Source organism: Pyxicephalus adspersus, chromosome 3 (assembly GCF_032062135.1).
Source record: "Pyxicephalus adspersus chromosome 3, UCB_Pads_2.0, whole genome shotgun sequence".
NCBI classification, from domain to species: Eukaryota; Metazoa; Chordata; class Amphibia; order Anura; family Pyxicephalidae; genus Pyxicephalus; species Pyxicephalus adspersus.
In genome coordinates, this window is record NC_092860.1 from 135,859,382 (window position 1) to 135,880,540 (window position 21,159).

A 21,159-nucleotide genomic window follows, 5' to 3' on the forward strand; every position below is an offset into this window, starting at 1 on the left:
ATTTTTTTTTTTTTTTTTACTCTTTTGACATGGACTATCCTAGGAAGAATCAACTCCTTAGCACAAGCCCACTTTTTCTTGCATATCATTGCTCACTCCTTTTCTAACAATGTTTCATTATTGTCTATGCTGACCTAGCTCCTCCACCTTTTCCTCCACACCCCATGTAAAAATTTACAAAGTTGCTGGGAAAGCGAGAGGTAAATAGTAGAGAAAGTAACTTGAGTGACTGCACTAGATTTGCAGATACCACATCCAGGATGGTAGTGCCCAGCAACAGCAGTCTCAAGGTTGTTGAAAGTGCGTAAATTATGGTGCAACAAAAAGGTTCAAAGAATGTGAGGGGCCAAGATCCAACCTTAATATTTTTATTATTATCAATAATATTAAACAGTATTTACATAGTACCAATATATTACACAGCGCTGTACATTAAATAGGGGTTGCAAATGACAGACAGATACAGACAGTGACACAGGAGGAGGAGGATTGGACCCTGCCCCAAAGAGCTTACACTCTAAGAGGTGGGGGAAGTATCACACAATAGGAGGGGAGATATGAAATGGTGGGAAGTAGTGACGGTTTAAGAGACAGAAGAAGACGGGTAGGCAAGGGTTTTAAAGGCTCTTTTAAAAGCAGAAAGTAGGAGCAAGCCGAATGGGACATGGAAGACCAATAAACCTGGATTAAAGTAGAACAAAATTGGTAAATTTGTTATCAGGAAGTTCATTATTGCAGAAAGGGTCAGGCAATGCCCTTCTGTAATAATTCTTCTTACATGTTAAGCACATACACAGTTAAGCCTCAATTGCCAGAATACCAGTCAATCCTGGCTTCCCCAAAGCTTGCCAGGCCTTAATAAACGTATGAAATTATGTTACCCTAGTCTGGCCAATCAAGGTGGCTAGTTAATTGCAAAGAGGAAGAAGATGGCGGGACCCTGCGAGGGAACAGGGACAAGTGTGTAAAGTGGGGTTCTGCCTTGATATATTTACATATTTACAGCTGGTTTACTTTACCAGCAAAATAGAACCACTTTCTAGTGCCCACAGAAACTTGATGTACTGAAGATTACTTATTTTTTATTTTTTACAGCACAGGTTTGCTTCATCTCTGCATTACAATCCATATTTTTAAATGGTCCACCATTAGGTGGCCTTCACTGCTTCCATCCCAATAACATTACCGTAAATATTTTAGACTGCATACATGGCTATACTAAGAGGACCTGTAAACCAAAAATAGGAGCAGCATTGGCCGGCCTCTTTGACGTAACGAGTTGAAACTTAGAAGATCCGTAATAACTAAGTTAAAAGACATTTTCAAATTATTAACCCTAATCAAAAATTTGTAACTGTCACTTAAGTACTCTGCAAGTTGTCTTGGAAAAGCGCATTATCTGATCACAGAGCACATCTGTTCAGTATTAAGGTCTCACTGTCAGCGTTTTAGGTAAAGTTTTAATTCAATAGATTTTTTTTTTCCTTACTTGTTGTTCTACCTTTAATCAATGCCTCGTGAGAGGATCAGCTTTCTGTAAGAAACTGTTAAATATAAAGAAATGTTATTCTAGCATGTTTAGAAAAATAGTTTCAGATTTTTTTTTTCCAAAGCTTAACCACAACTTAATTATGTTCAGGACATTCCAAGATTGCAATTGCTAGCTCTGTTCCCAAGCAATTTTGAAAACAACGCCTCCTGTAAAGGACCCTGGTAACAAAGAAAACAGCTTAATAGTTAAATTGACAAAAGCATAAGGGGAACTGGACACAGGATTATTCTGCATTTATTAACAGAAATTTTTAAAGGTTTGAACATGAACTAATGGTTTACGAGAAACAACAATATAGTAGCAGACATTCTGGGTAATTCTTGATTACTGAAAATTGACTTTGAAAATATGAAATAGTTAGAACAGATTCAGAGATTCCAGTGTATGGTGGTGTTGGGGTTATAACCAGAAGTATCCAGATATGGAAACCAAATGATGGGTATGGGCCTGAAATTATGAACAACTAAAATAAACTGAAATAGGATTCTTTAGGAATTACCTAAATGTGTCAGAGGACATATGAGTGACGCTGCAACTAACCGTAAGTTGTTTTCATTGCACAAAAACAGCAAAACAAACAAAATTCATTGTAGCTGATTTTACCATTTGAGATTTGCTGTTTTTTATAGCAATATATTTAATAAAATTCTTCTGTCAGCTGCTCTGTAACTAGCACATGTAAAGAGAAACTATTAGCATGGTAAGTTATACATTGCTTTGTAGGGACTAGTAATGGTGATATGTGCAGAGCCCACTTATCCATTAGACAGCCTAGGGCCCAATATACAGGATATCCAGGGTTGCCAACCACAACTTTTATGTTTCTTGAGTGAACCAGGGCAATAGTATATTTGATCAAACCAGTACACCTGCCTGTCACTCCACATGGGAAGATGTGCGTGCAGCTGCTGTATGATAAGGCTTTGGCAGTTCTTTAGATTCAATGTGGCCCATTCAATTAAAGGCATAGGGACGGGGGGGATTTGCTGCCATGCCTAGGGACCAAGATCTGGGTATCTTGGATATACTGGAACAGTCTTTTCAAGCCTTTTATCATGGGAGAACCCTTGAAATACCTGTCAGGTCTCTAGGGAACCCCTGCTAGTATTACTATATCCAGAGTACATTAGTATGGTGATCAGAAGGAAGAATGTCACTCTTATAGATATACGAAAAGATTATTGGTATCTGTTGTACTGACCTGAAAGGAAAAAATTGCTCAAGGAACCCCTAGCAACTATATATTTAATAACAATGGTTTTAAGTATAACTACTATTATCATAATAAACCAGATTTGTAATAATGTCAGCCTAACACAAGTTAAATAAAGCAATAGGCTCAAAAAGCTCAGGTTGTCATTATACAAAGGAAGGGTATCAACCTGGGGCATGGCCACGTTTGCCAAACTTGTTTTAAACAGCACTGTGAAATGAGACCTAAATAGGTGAGCTATCAATACAGAACTTGGTTCCTGACCACCTATATATATAAGAAGCTGTTCACCACATATGTATGAATTTAGGCAGCCATGGTAATGAAGCATCTTGAGTCCAAAATTTTTCTGGCATAGATATTTGTTCCTTAGGAAAAAAAACAAGAAAATCTACTAAACATTTCCCCTAACACTGAAAGCACCCATAATTTATTTTGAAAGGTATAATGCTACTGAATAGTTCCACCAGAGGAGCCAGCTGGAGATTTTCTTTGTAAAGATTGGTTGGTGCCAACCAGGACTGCAAATTGATCATCGCTCACTTCATCGCTCATCATCAACACTGAAGGTAATTTCATTATCACATGTGGGATGGTAGTGTAGAAGGAAAGTTTAAAGTGGAAGTGATTCAGACAGGTGGGTATTGCAGGAAAGGGACAGGTGACCTTCCTTCTGCAATAAGCCCTCTTACCTGCCTGTTCACCACTCAGATGTCAAATTTTGCTGGTTGACAAGGAATCTGGTAATCCTACCATTCCTTAGGCTTCCTATGAGTTCCCGCAGTCCTGTTAGGGAGCTACGTCTTTCCGGCACAGCCAATCAAGATAGCTGAAAAACTGTCTTCAGGGAGTAAAGAAGAAGGAAGGTGGCGCCCTGCAATGGAACAAGGATCGGTGCGTAATTACGGGTTAAGTTCCACTTTAAAGCTAAAGCTTGTTGGGGAGGTCTACTAGAAAAGTTAGTTAATTAAATTAGCAAAATGCTAATTCTTGGGGTTAAAAAAAAATTTTGTCTGTGACTTCCAACATTCCTCTGAAGTATGAGATTTTGGGTGAATTCCACGCAAGGTATCAAAGGTACTACTGTGAGAGTACTTTATTTCCACACACAACTAACTTTTCATCCTATAATCTTGGTAAAAAAAATGTCACAAATCAAGTCCAAACAGTCACCTACAGACTACACACATTATGCCTGATTTAATAAAGCTCTCCAACGCTGGAGAGGATACACTTTCATTAGTGAAGCTGGGTGAATTTAAAAGTTATTTGCTATTTATTAGCAAATGTTTCAATCCTGGACCAGATCCATTCCAAGTTTGCTGGATCATCCAGCTTCACTGATGAAAGTATATCCTCTCCAGCCTTGGAGAGCTTTAATATATCATGCCCATTATATTCGGCAAAGCTAGTTAAGTCATTTCCTGCTAAGCTAGTACCTCTAAATTCTTCTAATATTCCTGGAAAATCAACAAGTAAAGGTAACATGAAATGCAGATGTGCTTTAACAATATGTATGGGGTGTAAGCATGGCTCATACCTCAAATGTAGGGGGATATCAAGAGATATGACGGGGTGCTGAGAATATCCTAGCTTTGCCCCCTTCCAGATGAAATAGAAAAATGACAGCCTGATCTCTTAGTATGTAACTGTGCAAAGATCAGGTCTTTGCGATTCTTAAAACAGTTTTTTTTTTTTAGTGAGTTGTGATGGCATAGGCACAAGCAAGTTTCACGTTGCTGGAGTTACGGGCCGTCATGAAGTTTTTGTTTCTCCAGGGAAAGTCAGCAAAGGACATTCACACTGAGATGTCAGAAACACTGGGGGAGAAGTGTCCTTCCTACAGCACTATCAAAAACTGTATATCTCTTTTCAAGACTGGGCATTTCACCGTTGAAGATGAGCCCCGCAGTGGGCGCTCCCCAACCTCAACTGACCCGGCGACCTGTGATGCTGTCCATGAGCCGATTATTGAGGACCGTTGAATATCTGCAAAAATATAGCACAGATACTTGACATCTCACGGGAGCATGTTGGGTTTGTTATCACCACTATCCTGGACATGCGCAAGCTTTCAGCGAAGTAGGTGCCGAAATGTTCGAACAGTGATCAGAAGAAGGAACGAGTTGAAGCATCCAAAGCTGTTTTGGCTCATTTTAAAGCTGCACAGGACTTTTTGGCTAGTTTAGTGACTGAGGATGAAAGCTGGCTCCACATCTATGATCCTGAAACCAAGGAACAGTCAAAGTAATGGTGCCACAGTGGGTCCCCGCGGGCGAAGAAGTTCTGAACCCAGAAATCGGAAAAAAATGTCATGGCGTCCGTTTTCTGGGACAAAGAATTATGCTAACCTCCTGGACCAGATGAAGAGGCAATTAAGACAAAAGGCTATAGAAAGTTGACCAAAGAGATCCTTTTTTTGCAGGACAATTCAACTGCACACACATCCAACGTTCTGGCTGCCAAATTTAACAACCTGGGTTTCTAATCGGTCCACCATTCCCCCTACTCACATGACCTGGCCCCTTCTGACTATTATCTGTTCCCGAATATGAAAAAACACCTGAAGGGGAAACGTTTTGAGGACATTTCTGACGTCAAAGATGCTGCTGAGAGCTGGTTTGTGGCCCAAACCAAAGGACTTTTATTTGAATAGTCTAGAAACCAAGTGCATTAGTCTCAGGGGGGAATATGTTGAATAAATGTGTTATTTCATAACTCTGGCTCTCTTCTTTCTGGGCAAAGCCAGGAACGTCTCAGCACCCCCTTGTATATTTGGTTTCTTGTGCCACGCCTGGACACTTCATTGTGTGATAATATATATATATATATATATATATATATATATATGTACAGTTTGATGTTTCAGCTAATTTATAACTTTGTCCAGAAATCCAAATCCAGTAAAACTATATTTAATTGTGAGCCTATTGAGGGACAGCTAGTCACATGACTATGGACTTTGTACAGTGCTGCGTATTATGAATCCACTATATAAATACTGTGTAATAATAACACATTCACACATATGTAATATGCAACTGTATAATAAGCTATTTGTCTGGAGTTCCACTTTAAAGCGTACCATTCCTTTCAATTAATAATGTGTAGTTATCCTTTCATTTATTTAATTTCCTGGAGCAAAGAAAGATATAGTTTGAGGATTCTGTTAATGTAATTGGCTGTAAAACAAACACACGCAGCAAGGCATTTGCTTGTTGAACGGTCAGATTACTGTCTATAGGACATCATTGCTGGAGGACAAATAAAGGTCCACTTATCAGGCTGTGAATGGGCAGCTTGCTTTCCAGCATTTGAATTGCATTCATGTGTGTTGAGAAATTCTGTACAAACCAGACAATTTTCTCTGCTGGCGATAATATCATTAGATGAATAACTCCTTTTACAGCCACGAGTCATATGATGCACTTACTGCACTACTAATTATATGGATAAAAAAGAAAGAATCTGTATGTTAGCAAACCACCCACACCAGAGATCATCAACCCGAGCTTTCAGAATACACTTTTACTGAGTCCAAAGCAAAGAAATTCATCAAAACACTTGCTCTACGTTAGAATATGTTAAAATATATGATAAGAATATATATAGTCATTCACACAGTGTGCATGAAAACATATCGGCTAAGTCCACAAAGACGGAATACATTGCACCTGATTTATAAAAGTCTATCTCCTCCAGTCTTGGAGAGCCATCACTGAAGAACCTGCAAACATGGAATGGATTTCTTAAAAATAATTTGTTCTTAGTTGGCAAATGTTTTCAATTAATTTCAGGTTTGCTGGATTACACAGGTTCTCCCATGATAGTCTATTTTCTTGGAGACTTGGAAAGTCTTTCATAAATCAGGCCCATAATGTTCAGTTATGGTAAACCTGAACCCAGGATGACCTTTAGTTAGCTATAGCGCCAACTTTTTTGTTTTTAACACATTTTTATGGTTTTTTTTTTTTTGTGCTGCTGACCTCCTATACCCTCAGTCACTTCTTATCTACATGAACTCACTCTGTTGCTCTGGACAAATTTCCTGATAGTGACAAGAGTGGATCATGTGCAATGTGTGTTGGCATAACCACTTGTAGGCTCCAACAGGAATGTATGTGACAGCGTGACAATGCAGGTGCACAACTAGGTTCCTAAAATTTATTATGAAGGGTCGTATTAAGTATGGGGCATATTAAGTATCTTTATATGAGTAAATCATCAGAATATGTTTCACAGCCTTTTTCATCAAGATGAAGTAACATGCATTGGTATACTGTTGTGACGTTTATTCAATGAAGGGCATGCACCATGAAAACTGCTAGATGCTTTTTTCTGCACTCATATCAAGGAATAGATGATGGAAAATGGCTTGAGTAGTCCAACATAGTTAGTGCCGGTTTCAGATATGTCACTTGCTATATGTCTTTGCTAGATACATGCACTATGTACATCTATGCAAGCTTGCAGCCTTAATAAACAGAACAAAACACCCAGGGGTGGAAATATCAAGAAAATTGGCATTCCCAAAACCTTCACTGCCATTAAAAATATATGGAGCTGTAAGATTCTCCACCAGAGAATGTTCGATGAATGTTAGATACCTTATAAATAGAAAAAGCAAGATGAATAGTACAAATACATTAATCGAAATATTATATACAAAAAAAAAAACACAACTGTATTCAATATGTAAGCTTCCTATTCACACGTATAAAAATAATTTGCTATACCCTTCTCTGAATAATACAGATCAATCCCAAAACATTCACACCTTCAGATCACACCATAGCTTTTTACCCCACAAGCCACTAACACCTCAAAGAAGATGGGTGTGCTTCCCACACACTTCCTCAAACATTTGCATGTGTTGTGGTATTATTACACAGTATTTATATAGAGCCAACACATTATGCAGTGCTGTACAAAGTCTATAATCATGTCATCAGCTGTCCCTGAAAGGAGCTCACAATCTAAAATCCCTACCATAGTCATATGTCTTTATCACAGTGTAAGATCAATTTTGGGGGGAATTAGGCCAACTGCATGTTTTTGGAATATTGGAAGAAACCAGAGTACCCGGAGGAAACCCACACAAACACAGGGAGAACCTGCAAACTCCATGCAGATAGTGTCCTGGCCAAGCTTCGAACCAGAGTCCAGAGTGCTAACCACTGATCCACCGTGCTTCCCATATGGTATAAAAAAATGCTACATCCACCTTGGTGTGTTAGACAGGCCATTCTTAACCTCCCCAGCGATAAGCAAGCGTGTGACTGCTGAAAGTGGTAACCCCAAGTAACACTCAGGGTAGTTAAAAAAAAAGTAAAAAACAAACACTTACCTGGTCCCATGGGCATCCTGCCATCCTCTGGCCGCATCCTATTCCTTGATCTGTCCCCTGGCGCGTGTGCTGACATCCCACGGGAGTTCTCGGTGACGTTGGCGCGTACAGCCACCGCTAGGGGCGCAGCAGAAATTTTAAATTATTTTGTATTTCATTCAATATAAAATAGATGAATGCAATACACTGATGTTATATGTCTCAAAGCGGTACATTGACTTTCATAAAAAATTATTTTACAGTATAATAGTGTGACTTATACCAAGTTTAAGAAAGAGTTAATCAACATTGTTAGCATACATTGGCTAGATACATTGTACACATTACATATGATGAGATCATCCGACGCGTTTCGCAGACTGTGTCCGCTTCCTCAGAGATGAAATATTACGCAGCGCTGTACATTAAATAGGGTTTATAAATAGGGGTTGCAAATGACAGACAGATACAGACAATGACACAGGAGGAGAAGAGGACCCAGCCCCTAAGAGCTTGCAATCTAATAATCTAGATTGTAAGAGTTAGCACATAATAGCCATAATAACAGCCCATGTGGCCTTCACGTGACTCAGGAAGTAAGGACAGACAATGCCAGAGTGCTCTTTATACCTAATGCACTGTTGGACACCAGTAAAATAAAAATTAAATGCACAGCCTGAAAATATTTCTATTATAAATAAATCCATGTCAGCCAGCGAGTTCAGTACACAAAGAATAACAGCGCTGCTTGTTCCTGCTACCCTGTTCCACAGAGGTACAGATTCTGCTGGACCAACATGATCATGCCAAGAAGTTCCAAAAACTTAAGGTTGGCGTTATTTGTGGTTTACATACAGTATAACAGCAGAAAACACCAGAGTGCAATGGCTTTTTGGATAAAACCAGTCGTCAGCACTGTTCCTCTCAATACATGTACAACTATAGAACAAAATTAGAAAACAAAGATATGGGTTCATTTTTCTTTCCCATTACCTGTCTCCGTGTTCTCCGAAGCCCCTTTTAGCCTGGCACATTTCAATAAGCACCCAGCTGTTTTTGGGTGGTTACTGAAGAGTTGGGTCACAATACAGGGGCTGACACCCGTCTACAATTTCTTCCCACATGGGGAAGAAAATTGTCGGTCTGATTATACTTTCTCATTATTCCTCAAACCGTAGGCTACATACACACGTGCAATAATTGTCGTTGGAAGGGATCTTTCACAAACCTTTCCAGCAACAAACGACTGCACAATGCATGAACGAGTGCTGTACATGCAGCACAGTTCTGCTCTATGGAGAGAGGAGAACGACGGAGCTGCATCCCGCCGCGCTTTCTCCACTTCACTTTCATTACGATTGTTCTTCGTCCGTAGATCCGCCAGGACGGTCGTTAGGACAATGGATGACAAGCGCTGTACACACGCCAGATTCTCATCCAATATCTGCCCTGAGCCAATAATCGAACAAGAACCAGTGCACGTGTGTACGTAGCCTTACTCCATCAAAGCCATTGTTTTCATTTCAGATGGGCAGTGTAGATTGTAAGCTCTTCTGAGCAGGGTCCTCTACTCCTCCTGCTGTGTACACACGTGCAATAATTGTAGTTGGAAAGCATTTTTCACGATCCTTTCCGAAGACAAACGACTTCAAGATGCATGAACGAGGGCTGTACATACAGCACTATTCTGCTCTATGGAGAGGGGAGGGGGAGAACGACAGAGCGGCACCGGCACTTTCATTGCGATCGTTCCTTGACCCCAGATCCACCAGGATGGTCGTACTGACGATGAGGGCTGTGCAAATGCCTGATTCTCGTCCGATATCAACCCTGAGCCGATTATCGGATGAGAATCATCTGATGCGTGTATGTAGCTTTATGTCTGACATGTCTGACATTTGCTACCCCTATTTAATGTACAGCGCTGTTTAATATGCTGGCACCATAAAAATACAGCAGAAATTAAACATCTATGCAAATCTCACGCAAATAGCAGTAACATGAATCTTGAGCCAACCAAAGCCTTTATGTGAAAAGTCTGATCAGCTTAATTTCAAGTTAGTGTAATATTTGTACTGATGTGATCATTCTGTTAGTGAAAATAAAATAGCGATCAAATTAGTTCACCGGACAACCTACACACATTACCTGTAGTTTTTCAAACTGTGATCTAAGGTGGTCTTTCTTGGAGCCAGCCCAAGACAACATCAAGCAGTAAGTTGGCGGACAACTGGGTCTTTATAAAACCATAAATTACATCTCTTCTTTGAAAGGTTAATTAAGGATATGGCTTTAGTGTGATTTATCCAGTAGAAAGTCACTGCGGTCTTACTTTTCTAATCCCAAAAGAATACAAGGAATTGTCTTTTTAAATGATTAGATTAGGACGAGGCAAAGAACGATACTCTATATTTGTAAAATTCCACTGAACGATTCTCCCTCTGATTCAATATTGAGTTGCACAAATCAAACGGCAGAAATGAACATCTGGCAATTAAATGTACATTCATGCTTTGGTAACACAAGACAAACGGCATTTTCTCTGGATGTAAAGTAACAAAATTAGTTCTGACAATTCCATACTCCCGCGGGGAATAAGGACTCCAAAACTGGATACTGTCTGCTTGTATCTAAGTGGAAAGTGCCCGTGTACAAGGTACAAAATTGCTAAATTCCACTGTAAAGTAAAATGTGCATTAAGGAATTTTAAATAGCTTTCCATTATATGGGACTCCAATCATTATTTCTTTCAGCATTACATTTTTAAATTTAAAAGAAGGGGAAAAATGTTACCAAAAAAACTATTTGTAATAGGAGAGCTTTTTGTTAAATTTGGGATTCATTATGAACATTTCAAGGAATAACACCAAAAAAAAAAAGATTTTTTTTTTTTTTTTTTTTTTTAGAAACCATTAATTTCAAAGCCCAACAAAGACCCAAAGGCCATATTGAGCAGAAAAGCAGAAAATATTTTAAATTCAATTTTAGTTTTTAGCTAGGCAATCACGTAGAATGCCAATATCAATTCTGGGCATTTTTAACTACCCCTGGAACTTTATGTATACATCTGTAGATTCTGCTAGAAGAATGGCCCAATGGCCAATTCTATTGTTATGGTTCACTTACTTTTTCTTCTACACTCAATACTGGTCACCCTTACTGCTGCAGTAGATACCTAAATGTTTATACCCATCAGTAAGTAATCATGCATTTCCCACCCACAGCCTGTTAAATTGTCAGCACATCTGCAGAGCTAAGGCAATTTTATAAGCCAATCAAACACTTTAAAGTGGAACTAAAGTTCCTCTTTTAAAAATGTTGGACCAGGTATGGAATTTTCGCAAAAAGGGACAGGCAATGTCTACAATATGTATTTTTACCTGCCTGATCAATACCGGCTTCCCTTGCGCTTGCCAATACTGAATGAACTGTGCCAGCACAGGAGTTACATCATCACAGGCTGGCTAATCAAGAGGGCACATCTAGGAAAAGAAGGCAAAGATCCAAAGCTCTATGATGACCAACTTTTAAAATAACTACTCTTTATAAGTGTCAGAATTAGCTCAAGGAAGACTTATCCAAGCTCTGTGCCCTCTGTACTATACCTCGAAAAAGGCACAAAGTCTACAGAACCACTGGTGTTCATCACACTGTCCTGCAAAGGTTGATAGACTTTGCTTAAAAAGGAACTAGCCCGTCAGATTTGAAAATGTGGGATCGAGCATGTTCTTATTGGAGAAAGGTACAGGACATATCCCTTCCACAATAAAACAGACTTACCCGCCTGATCGCTGACTTCTGTCAAAAATTGTCAGGATACCCAGCGCATCCCAGCTTTCTCTAGGGCTGAATGAACTCTTGAGCCCTTCCAGGCCCAGACAATCAAGATGGACCAGGATCAAAACCAGGAAAAGGAGAGTAAAGAATAAAAGGGACACCCACAATGGACCAGGGAGAGGTGAGTGTATTAGTTGTGTATCAGTTAACTGCCTGGTATCAGTTCTTTTATTTTAAGTTTTTATTTCTGCTTTAAGATGGCTCTTAGGTTCTGGTTGGCATGTTTAGAAGGAAGATGTATATTGAGGTACCAAACCAACAACAAATCTTGAAGTTGGAAGACATCAGTGTAATACCAACACTGAGAGCCACCAGCTGTACAAAATGTTGTCTGGTGGCTCTTAAAGCAAGGACATTTAATGGCATATCTCCAACACAATGTCCCAATAATAAACATGTTATTCTTGTCTGCACTTGTTGCTTCTTGTTGCTTGTGCAGCATAATTGTTGGCTACCATGTACCATGGTGAGTTGCCAAAAAAAAGATCAGGTCTGGTTAGAGCTGCACTGGGCAATAAAATCAGTTTATTGACAGGACAGATATATCAAAAAGCCTTTCTTTAAATTCACTGCAAAGTCAAGTACGAATTCTTGAAACAAAAGGTGTTCACATGTTATCCCGTTCAACACAAATCCAGAGAAACATGACATTGTGTCTTCTTGACCGTTTATTTAAAACACTGTTCTATAGCAGATGTTTTTAGGATTTTAACACTCAACAGGGAGCTGATCCTTGGTGAGCGTAACTCAAACATGACTGAAATACAAGCGTGAGGTCTTCTTTATCAAAATCTTTTCAATTTACATTACCTTTTGCCTTTTTAAAGTAGATGGCAAAGCTACATATACTACACACCCTGAACAGCAAAATATCACTCATTGACTGTGCTGTCAGGCTCTGATTATAGTTATTCTCTATTCGGTCATGTGGCCAAAAAGCTCCCTATTATTTGCTATAAGTGGCCATGAATTATGAGCCCACTTACACTCCAGCTGGGAGCAGAAGAGTTGGATTGTAAGCTTCTGGGCAGGGTCCTCTCCTCCTATGTCACAGTCTGTATCGGTCTGTCATTTGCTACCTCTATTTAACGTACAACGCTGCTTATTAGGTTGGCGCTATATACTGTTTAACAATAGGGACTGCACTATGCTATAGCGTTGTCAGATCTTCCAGAGAAATTGGCTGTCAGAGCCGTACTAAGAGTACTTACTACATTACTTAACCTGTCTCTTCTGAAAAACTAAAATGTTCCTGTCTATGAGGTTGATCACGTAGCTACTAGTTCTGCATTGCGGTAAAAGGCGGAGATTTTTTTATTTTAAGTTAAGGCTTAGAATACACCGGACATAATGAGCATAATTTCCAAAACAAGTCTTTTTAGCAGCAAGACGCCCTCCGCCCTTATAAAAAGCAGCTATGTTGCCAGTATGATAGACAGTTTTTAAGGCTCTTGTATGACTAATCACAATAAATTGTCTGTGAATAGCCCCATGTGTGCCTTATGTTTCAAATTAAATCTCAAGTGGGACCTGATTAAGTAGAGGCTTTTATTTGACTTTGATGTCCACCGGAACAACTATATCTTTCCTTTTAAAGACATCCTGTCTGCAAGTTTTTTTTATTCTCTAATGATGCTGACCAGTATCAGCTGATCAGCAGTGGATATGGTTCTCATCCAAAATTTGTGATGCAGGGATATTGCTTCCTGCAGTATGCAAAGCCTCATTTTACTCTTCCTAAAAACCCTTTTATGAGAGGCACATGCTTGTTTTGAGTTACAAAAGATGCCAGCCCTAAGGCATGCACTTGCAAAACCTTTTTTTACAATGGCGATTGCCATTTTTTGTTTCAGACAGAATGCCTTCAATAATTTCAATTATAAGATGGAATATATTGGAAATGCAAAGACTTCTATGCATTTTATTTATTTCTTATGGTTAGGACCAAAAAAATACAATAGGTTTATAAATAATATTCATTTTTCAATTCAGCAAAAAGATGGAGATCTATTCATCTAATTATATGGAAACCATTGTATTTGCCCATCAATCCTGGGTGTTAAATGTCAACTGCTATGTGTCAGGAACAGTAGAGAGGAGGTTTGATGATCATTCGCCAGCAATTGCGGAATGCTATAGTAAATGGTTCAGTTGCAGTTCTCTTGCCACATATTGCAATAATTCATGGATCATCTGCTGTCCTTTAGAACACTTGCAAACATTATTTAACTGCTTGCCAATGTGGTTGGAAAGTGTACCCATTTAAAACAAAACTAACTCTGCACAACTCACCTATCCAGGTTCCATCACAGGGAGCCGACAACTTCCTTTTCTTCTTCCTAGGGATTGGTTGTTCCGGGAAGATGCAGCTTATGCGCAGTCGTGCAGGAGATCATTCACAAGCAAGAGAATCAAGCATTGCCAGGTTTCCCTGGAAATTAAATCAGATGCTGAGCATGCGCAGCTCAGCTTTATGGCCAGTAGCCCAAAGCAATCAAGCAGGTAAGACACAATATTGTGATAGTTCCCCCACCTCCTACAGTGTTCTCCCCAGCCCCTTTCAGCCGGGCATAGCACCCAGCATTTTTCAGTAACCACTCACCTGTTTTTGGGTGCTTACTGAAGAGCTGGTAGCAATACAGGGGCTTCCACCCACCTATTAATTCTTCCCACCCGGCTTAAAAAACTTTCTGGGTTGAAAACTCTTCTGGATTGTAAGCTCTTTGGGGCAGTGTCCTCTCCTCCTCCTGTGTCGCTGTCTGTCATTTGTAACCCCCATTTGATTACAGCGCTGCATAATATGTTGGCACTATATAAATCCTTTTTAATAATATTATTGCAGAAGGGGCATCACCTGTCCCTTTCTGCAATAATGACCTGCTCAATAAAGTATTTGTAAAAGTGGAACTCATGACAGACGACTCTGAGATGCTGCATGAAGCTTCTGATCAACCCCATCTGCAGTACCTTCAAGTTTCTTCTAAAAAAAAAAATAGTGATTTTACTTTAAAAGCAATGACTAATGGTCAACTCCAGTTCCTCTGGACCACTGATGTTTGCCTATTGCCATGAAGAAATCATTAAACCATGAAGCTGAAAAATGTAGTAGTCTATTTTTGGATATAGTGGAAAGCAATCTGTTGAGTTTTTACTGCTATTCAGGGCTCTGTTATAGAGAATTAGATTTACTCTCAGTGCAGTCAATAATGGCTTTACCAGACATCAAGTAAGAGCAATTCAACAAGGACACAGAAAAAAAAAATCTAAAAGCGGGCTTTTCCTTGTACTAAGGTAAAGTCCCCTGACTAGGAATGATCAATGAATGCTTTCTATTAATAACAGGGCAGCTTTAATGTATATTGTGTATGTTGATGTAGATGTGTGGTGTCTGCATTTATGAAGAAATGTAAGATTACTGAAAGGTCAACTTCTGATTCAAGTATTAGTGTGTTTGAAACTTCACCAAAATAACATTCCTGAAACACCCCTCAGGATGTCAGCCATGTTTCTTTTTTAAAGAACGGCATTCTTCTTGTATATATCGGGAACTAGTTTACTATGTGATAGGAAATCTTGTGCACAACCTGTGTGACTAGTCTCTATAGTGTACAAAAATACCTTGTACACTGTAACCAGTCCTGTGATTCAATGACAACTTCTGAAAATAATGATTTATTTATGGCAAATGAATGTCCAGCTTTATATAAGTTTGCAATATTGTTATTATTGCTGTGCCCTGACTCCCGCTTTAGAGTGTTCCTCCTGTTCTGACCAGAGACCAACTTTACAAATACTATTGTTGTGCCCAAGTTCAGTTTTATACAATATTGTGGCCACTGTAAACATCGAAAACTGTGTCTCAATTGGCTACAAAATTTTAGGAGGTGCACGGGCACTGTATTTGCCTAATTGCCCTTTCAAGTTTCACCACATCACCAGATGGAACATAAAAAGAAACTGTAATATGTAAGGGAAGTAATCAGAATAAGACATTACTGACGGTTTTACACCAGCTGTAAAAAGACAGGCTGCTCCTATTTATATCATCATGTAACAATGAATTATTAAAAAAAAAATACTCCACTGTACACACATTAGAAGCTGTCACAACATACTGGAACATGTAAAGTAACAGGTCTTCAATTTAAAAAAAAAAAAATTAAAATTAATTTAACACATTATTTACATTGCATCTCCTTCGTCCCAGTATAAGGCTAGGCTCAGACAAGTGTTTGTCAGCTGCTTGTTTTAACCACTCTCGGGTTCCCATTTTCTACTACCAGGTGTCCGGGAGGGTTTAACCATTTTTTGCAGGGTCGTGGAGTCGGTAAAAAAACCCTTCGACAATGACTCTGCTTTTAAGAACAAGAACTTCTGGCCTGGAAGCGGACACTCTACACTATTGACCAGCCTTTAACCTCCCTGACGGTATGATTTTTCCAGTATTTTTGAATGTCAAAGCGGTACATTTGACATTTAAAAATACTTGTTATTTTAAATTTCCCACCGGTCCCGCCCCCCAGCGCACGCTGCCTGCATGCCCGGTATCTGAATCCCATGCCCTCACATCCTCAACGTTCACACGGCGGGGATGCGAGGCCAGGGGACACAGATGCCGGGCCGGCATCTCCGGAGGGCGCCGCAGGCTTGTGGGGACCAGGTAAGCACTCAATTCCACCCTGAGTGTGGCTCAGGGTTACTGCTTTTTGTAATGAAATTTAACCCCAAGCCACACTCAGGATTACCACTAGGGAGGTTAATTGGCAGCATGTAAAACCAGTAATGTTTATACCTAAAATGTAAACTAATAACACAAACATTAAAACAAAGTTTTATTTATTGTTTTTATCATGAGGCTATACATTTACTTGCAGATATACTGAGGATCAGAAACGAATTGTTAAAAAAATAAACTAAGTCATCAATTAAACTACATAAACCAAAAAAAACCTAAAGCAGCGTCAATCGTAACTAAATTTGGCATATGGCTGTAATAGTTGGTACGTAAAAACAAATAGTGCAGACAGGTGCGTGAAGCAGGCAAGGGGTGATAAACAACTCCTCTGCTTTCTAATAACTCCCAGTGTGCAGGGGATGTATATATTTAGAATGTGCTGTATTCCCCCCAGACCTTTTTCTCTGAGTTCACCCACTGCCTGCCACTTTTCAGTAGCCATCCGGCTGTATTTGGGTGGTTACTGATGAGTTGGGTCACAATTAAGGGGCTGTCACCTGCCTACAACTTCTTCCCACCCAGTTTAAAAAATTTTTGGGCTGAACACTGATGTAATCTTACTGATTAAATTATATCAACACTAAGCAAACATTTCATATCAAATAATATTTTCATGAGCCCAGTATAATCCAGATAACAAAGATGTATAAATGTCAGACTGCAGAATAGCTCAGACGACTAGTGACAACTCCGCACCGTGCTTCATTAATACAGCAGTGAATTACTTGATCTGTAAAATAGGACATTTTTACATACTGAATATTTTCAGAACAACTTACATTTAATAGGAGTTGTAGTCGGTACTTTTTTTGTTCCGATACCCCGACTTGGACTCCATAACCCTGGTTTTTTGACAAACATGCTTAAGCATTTACTTTTTGTAGATTTCAACTGCTGGGCAAGAAGAAATTGTAGGCAGGTGGCAGTCCCAGTATTGTGACCACCCAAAAGCAGCCAGGTGGTTGCAGATACGTGCCGGGTGGTACACCCAGCTAAAAAGGGGCTGGGGAGATTACTTAACTGTTCCAATTCATTTTAGTAGTAATCAGGGCTTTAAGGTGGTTGAGGACTGTTTTTTTGTGGACACCAGAGGCCCCGTTTGTCAAAAACCACCCCACCCGTACTTAGCCTAACAGAGTATATGACAAACACATGATTAAAGTATGTGTACAATGCATCTGCAGATGATGACAAAATACAGGTCCCGGCATAAGGAGTTGTACTGGGACTTAAGGCTCCTTACTTTACACAATACATAAAATATCTCTCCTATAAAATGGAATGTTTGCAATGCCTCTGTAGCTGTGGAATTTCAAATCCCATCAGAAGCCACCTGACATTCCTTCCCAGCATGAAGTGACTGGTATACATGTATATATTACTATCACACAGCACAGTGTTCTCCCCAGACCCTTTTAGCTGGGCACACCACCCCGCACTTTTCAGAAACCACCCGGCTGTTTTTGGGTGGTTAATACAGAGGCTGCCACCAACAGCTTAGATCTTCTTCACACCCAGCCTGCAGCATCTTCATGTGGGAAAGAAAGACAAGCCGCAGGAGGAGTAATCAGAGAGAGCCTACAAAGTGACAGGTACTCTTTACTAAACATATATCATATCATTGTATAATAATAAACATGTATCTCACAAGTCTGTCATTCAATGCTGTGATCTGTTTATTATGAACCTTATTATTTACATTTTATCTCCTGCTCTAGTGGAACTACAAGTCCCAGGCTCTCATCACATGTTATGATCCGTGTTTGTTTTTCTGCACTGGAAAGTGAGAGAAAAATTCAATACTAAAATGTAGCACCTGCTCTGGCAGCATTACAACTCCTAGACTCGGCCCCGCAAGCTGTCAGGTGAAAAGGAGAGCGGCAGCACGAGCTGTCAGGTGAAAGTGCGAGCAGAGACACGAGCTGTCAGGTGAAAGTGCGAGCAGAGACAAGAGCTGTCAGGTGCATAACCGAGTGGCTGACCATGCTGTCAGGTGAAAGTGCGAGCTGGCAGGTGAAGGTGCGAGCTGGCAGGTGAAAAGGCGAGCGGCAACACAAGCTATTAGTGAAAAGGCGAGCGGCGGAACGAGCTGTCAGGTGAAATTGCGAGCGGCGGAGCAAGCTGTCAGGTGAAAGCGCCGGCCAGTCAGTCAGTCAGGTGAAAACGGCGGCCAGTCAGTCAGTCAGGTGAAAACGGCGGCCAGTCAGTCAGTCAGGTGAAAACGGCGGCCAGTCAGTCAGCCAGGTGAAAACGGCGGCCAGTCAGTCAGTCAGGTGAAAGCGGCGGCCAGTCAGTCAGTCAGTCAGGTGAAAGCGGCGGCCAGGTCAGGTGAAAGCGGCGGCCAGGCAGTCAGTCAGGTGAAAGCGGCGGCCAGGCAGTCAGTCAGGTGAAAGCGGCGGCCAGGCAGTCAGTCAGGTGAAAGCGGCGGCCATGCAGTCAGTCAGGTGAAAGCGGCGGCCATGCAGTCAGTCATCAGGTGAAAGCGGCGGCCAGGTAGTCAGTCAGGTGAAAGCGGCGGCCAGTGAAAGTCCTGGCAGAAGCTGTCAGGGAGCTCATAACAGCTGTGATATGACAGGTGCATTAACCTATTCTTTTACTTGGCATGTATTTCCAGCTGTTCTAATGTTATTAATCCCAGCAGAAGCTGTCAGGGCCCGCTGGGAATTGTAGTTCCACATCAGCTGGTGAGTGACAGGTCCTCTTTACCACTCATACTAAGCTTCCAGCTGCCACTCACCACATCCCGAGCTCTGGCATTGAAGGTCCCCCGGGGCCGGCTCTTCCTCAGCACATCAGTATCTGGCAGGGACACCCCCAGCGCCTTATTGCGAGTCTTCACAGTTTTCACACTGGCTCTGAACAGTAAAGTGATGTCCGCCGCCATGTTTGCAGGTCCACGTCATCACGTGTGCAGCAGAGAAACATGCCGCTCAGAACAAGGAGCTGCTATCAGAGTTCCGGGTCAGCTGATGCTTTGCTCGCCCTACTACTGAGCATGCGCAGCACAGGCTTATCCTCTAGTCATCAGAATCTGCTGCGTGTCATTCTTCCCATTTACACACTTACCCCGTTTGAAGCATCAGATCTCAGGAACATTAAGCAGGAAAGACTTACCATTTACAGCATAGACAGGAGACCCTTATAGATAACCACACCCCAAATGTAATATCCCTAACCTTACAGGTTACTGAGACACAGGGCCACAAATAAAAGAATTAGGCCTAAAATTCAGTCATTCTATCACTAAAGGGTGCTGACAGGACCCTGGACCCCTAGCGTCTTAAAATTTGAAATGAAAATCAAGGACCCCCAAGGCCACTCACATAACAAAAGCAATCCTAGTATAAAAATAATAAAATAAACATCAATATCTGTAGTACAGTGAGCTTTAGGGATCTGATATTGTTAGGGTACACAGGGGACCCCAGTCCCTACCCAAACCCCTATAAAGAATTATGAGAATACCAAATCTCTCATGTAAAGCTGCCTGACAATTATTGCTGCCCTTTGTCCGGGGTATTTGACCCCAATTTTTGTGCTATAGGAACCTGAAATTGGCATGTTACACATGGGACCCTGTGTATGCCGGTACCCTAGTTTTATTCACTCTGGCAGCAAGATTTCATAGTATATTAAAGCTATCAAATAAGGCTGTTGTGTCAAAAAAAGCTGATTTATTAAAGCTCTCCAAGGCTGGAGAGGATACACTTTCATCAGTGAAGCCGAGTGATCCAGCAAACCTGCAATAGATCTGGTCCAGGATTGAAAACATTTGCTAACAAATAGCAAACGACTTTTAAGAAATCTATTCCATGTTTGCTGGATCACCCGGCTTCCCTGATGAAAGTGTATCCTTGGAGAGCTTTAATAAATTAGGCCCATTGTGTTTGATCCCCCATTTCTCTGCTGCAGTGGGTTCCAGTGACATGGAATTGTCTGGATGCAGAAGCGTCCCCTGTGGCTTTTCATTATCCAGGCAGCCCTGCCTGATATAGCTGCTCCATCTCTGATTTTGAACACTTCTTTCTCTGGTAGAGTGTGTTGTGGGAACCTAAAATTGTCAGGGCTGACAGGATATCCCTATGGCTACCTTCCTTCAAACAATGCTGCCCTGTCTAATCTGAACCTGGCTTTCATTTTACATTTTGAACAGCTAGGGTCTGGGGGTCCAGAGATAGTACCCCATAAAGAAGAGGATAACCAAACTTTTGGCCACATTTTTTCATTTGTGACCCTGTATGTAACTTTTTGGTACAGTAAGTCATAGGGGTGCTCTGTCTGAATTTCAAGCCTCATCGCTGCACATGCTTAGTAGCAGAGGCAGCAAATTGTGATTCAACAGAACACGTTGAATGCTGCTCAGGTGAATGGGGCAAGCTTTGCAACTCTACCATATGGCCCCTTCTAGAGGAACCATGGGGTCTCTCTTCCTTTACAATGGATGGATATTTGCACTGTACACTGAGGCTTATTCTTAGAACCCATAGAAGGAAAAG

The 21,159-nt window shown here is 40.7% G+C and overlaps 1 protein-coding gene across 1 annotated transcript in view; it reads right to left on the reverse strand.

Annotated features, from left to right (window-relative positions):
- Positions 1 to 19,580, reverse strand: part of STX18 (syntaxin 18) — a gene marked incomplete in the record, with an annotated part of 99,085 nt that extends 79,505 nt beyond the window's left edge. The window contains 1 exon segment of the mRNA XM_072406885.1: positions 19,401 to 19,580. Within this exon segment, the coding sequence (XP_072262986.1) occupies positions 19,401 to 19,547 (147 nt within the window).
- Positions 19,581 to 21,159: the final 1,579 nt, after the last annotated feature.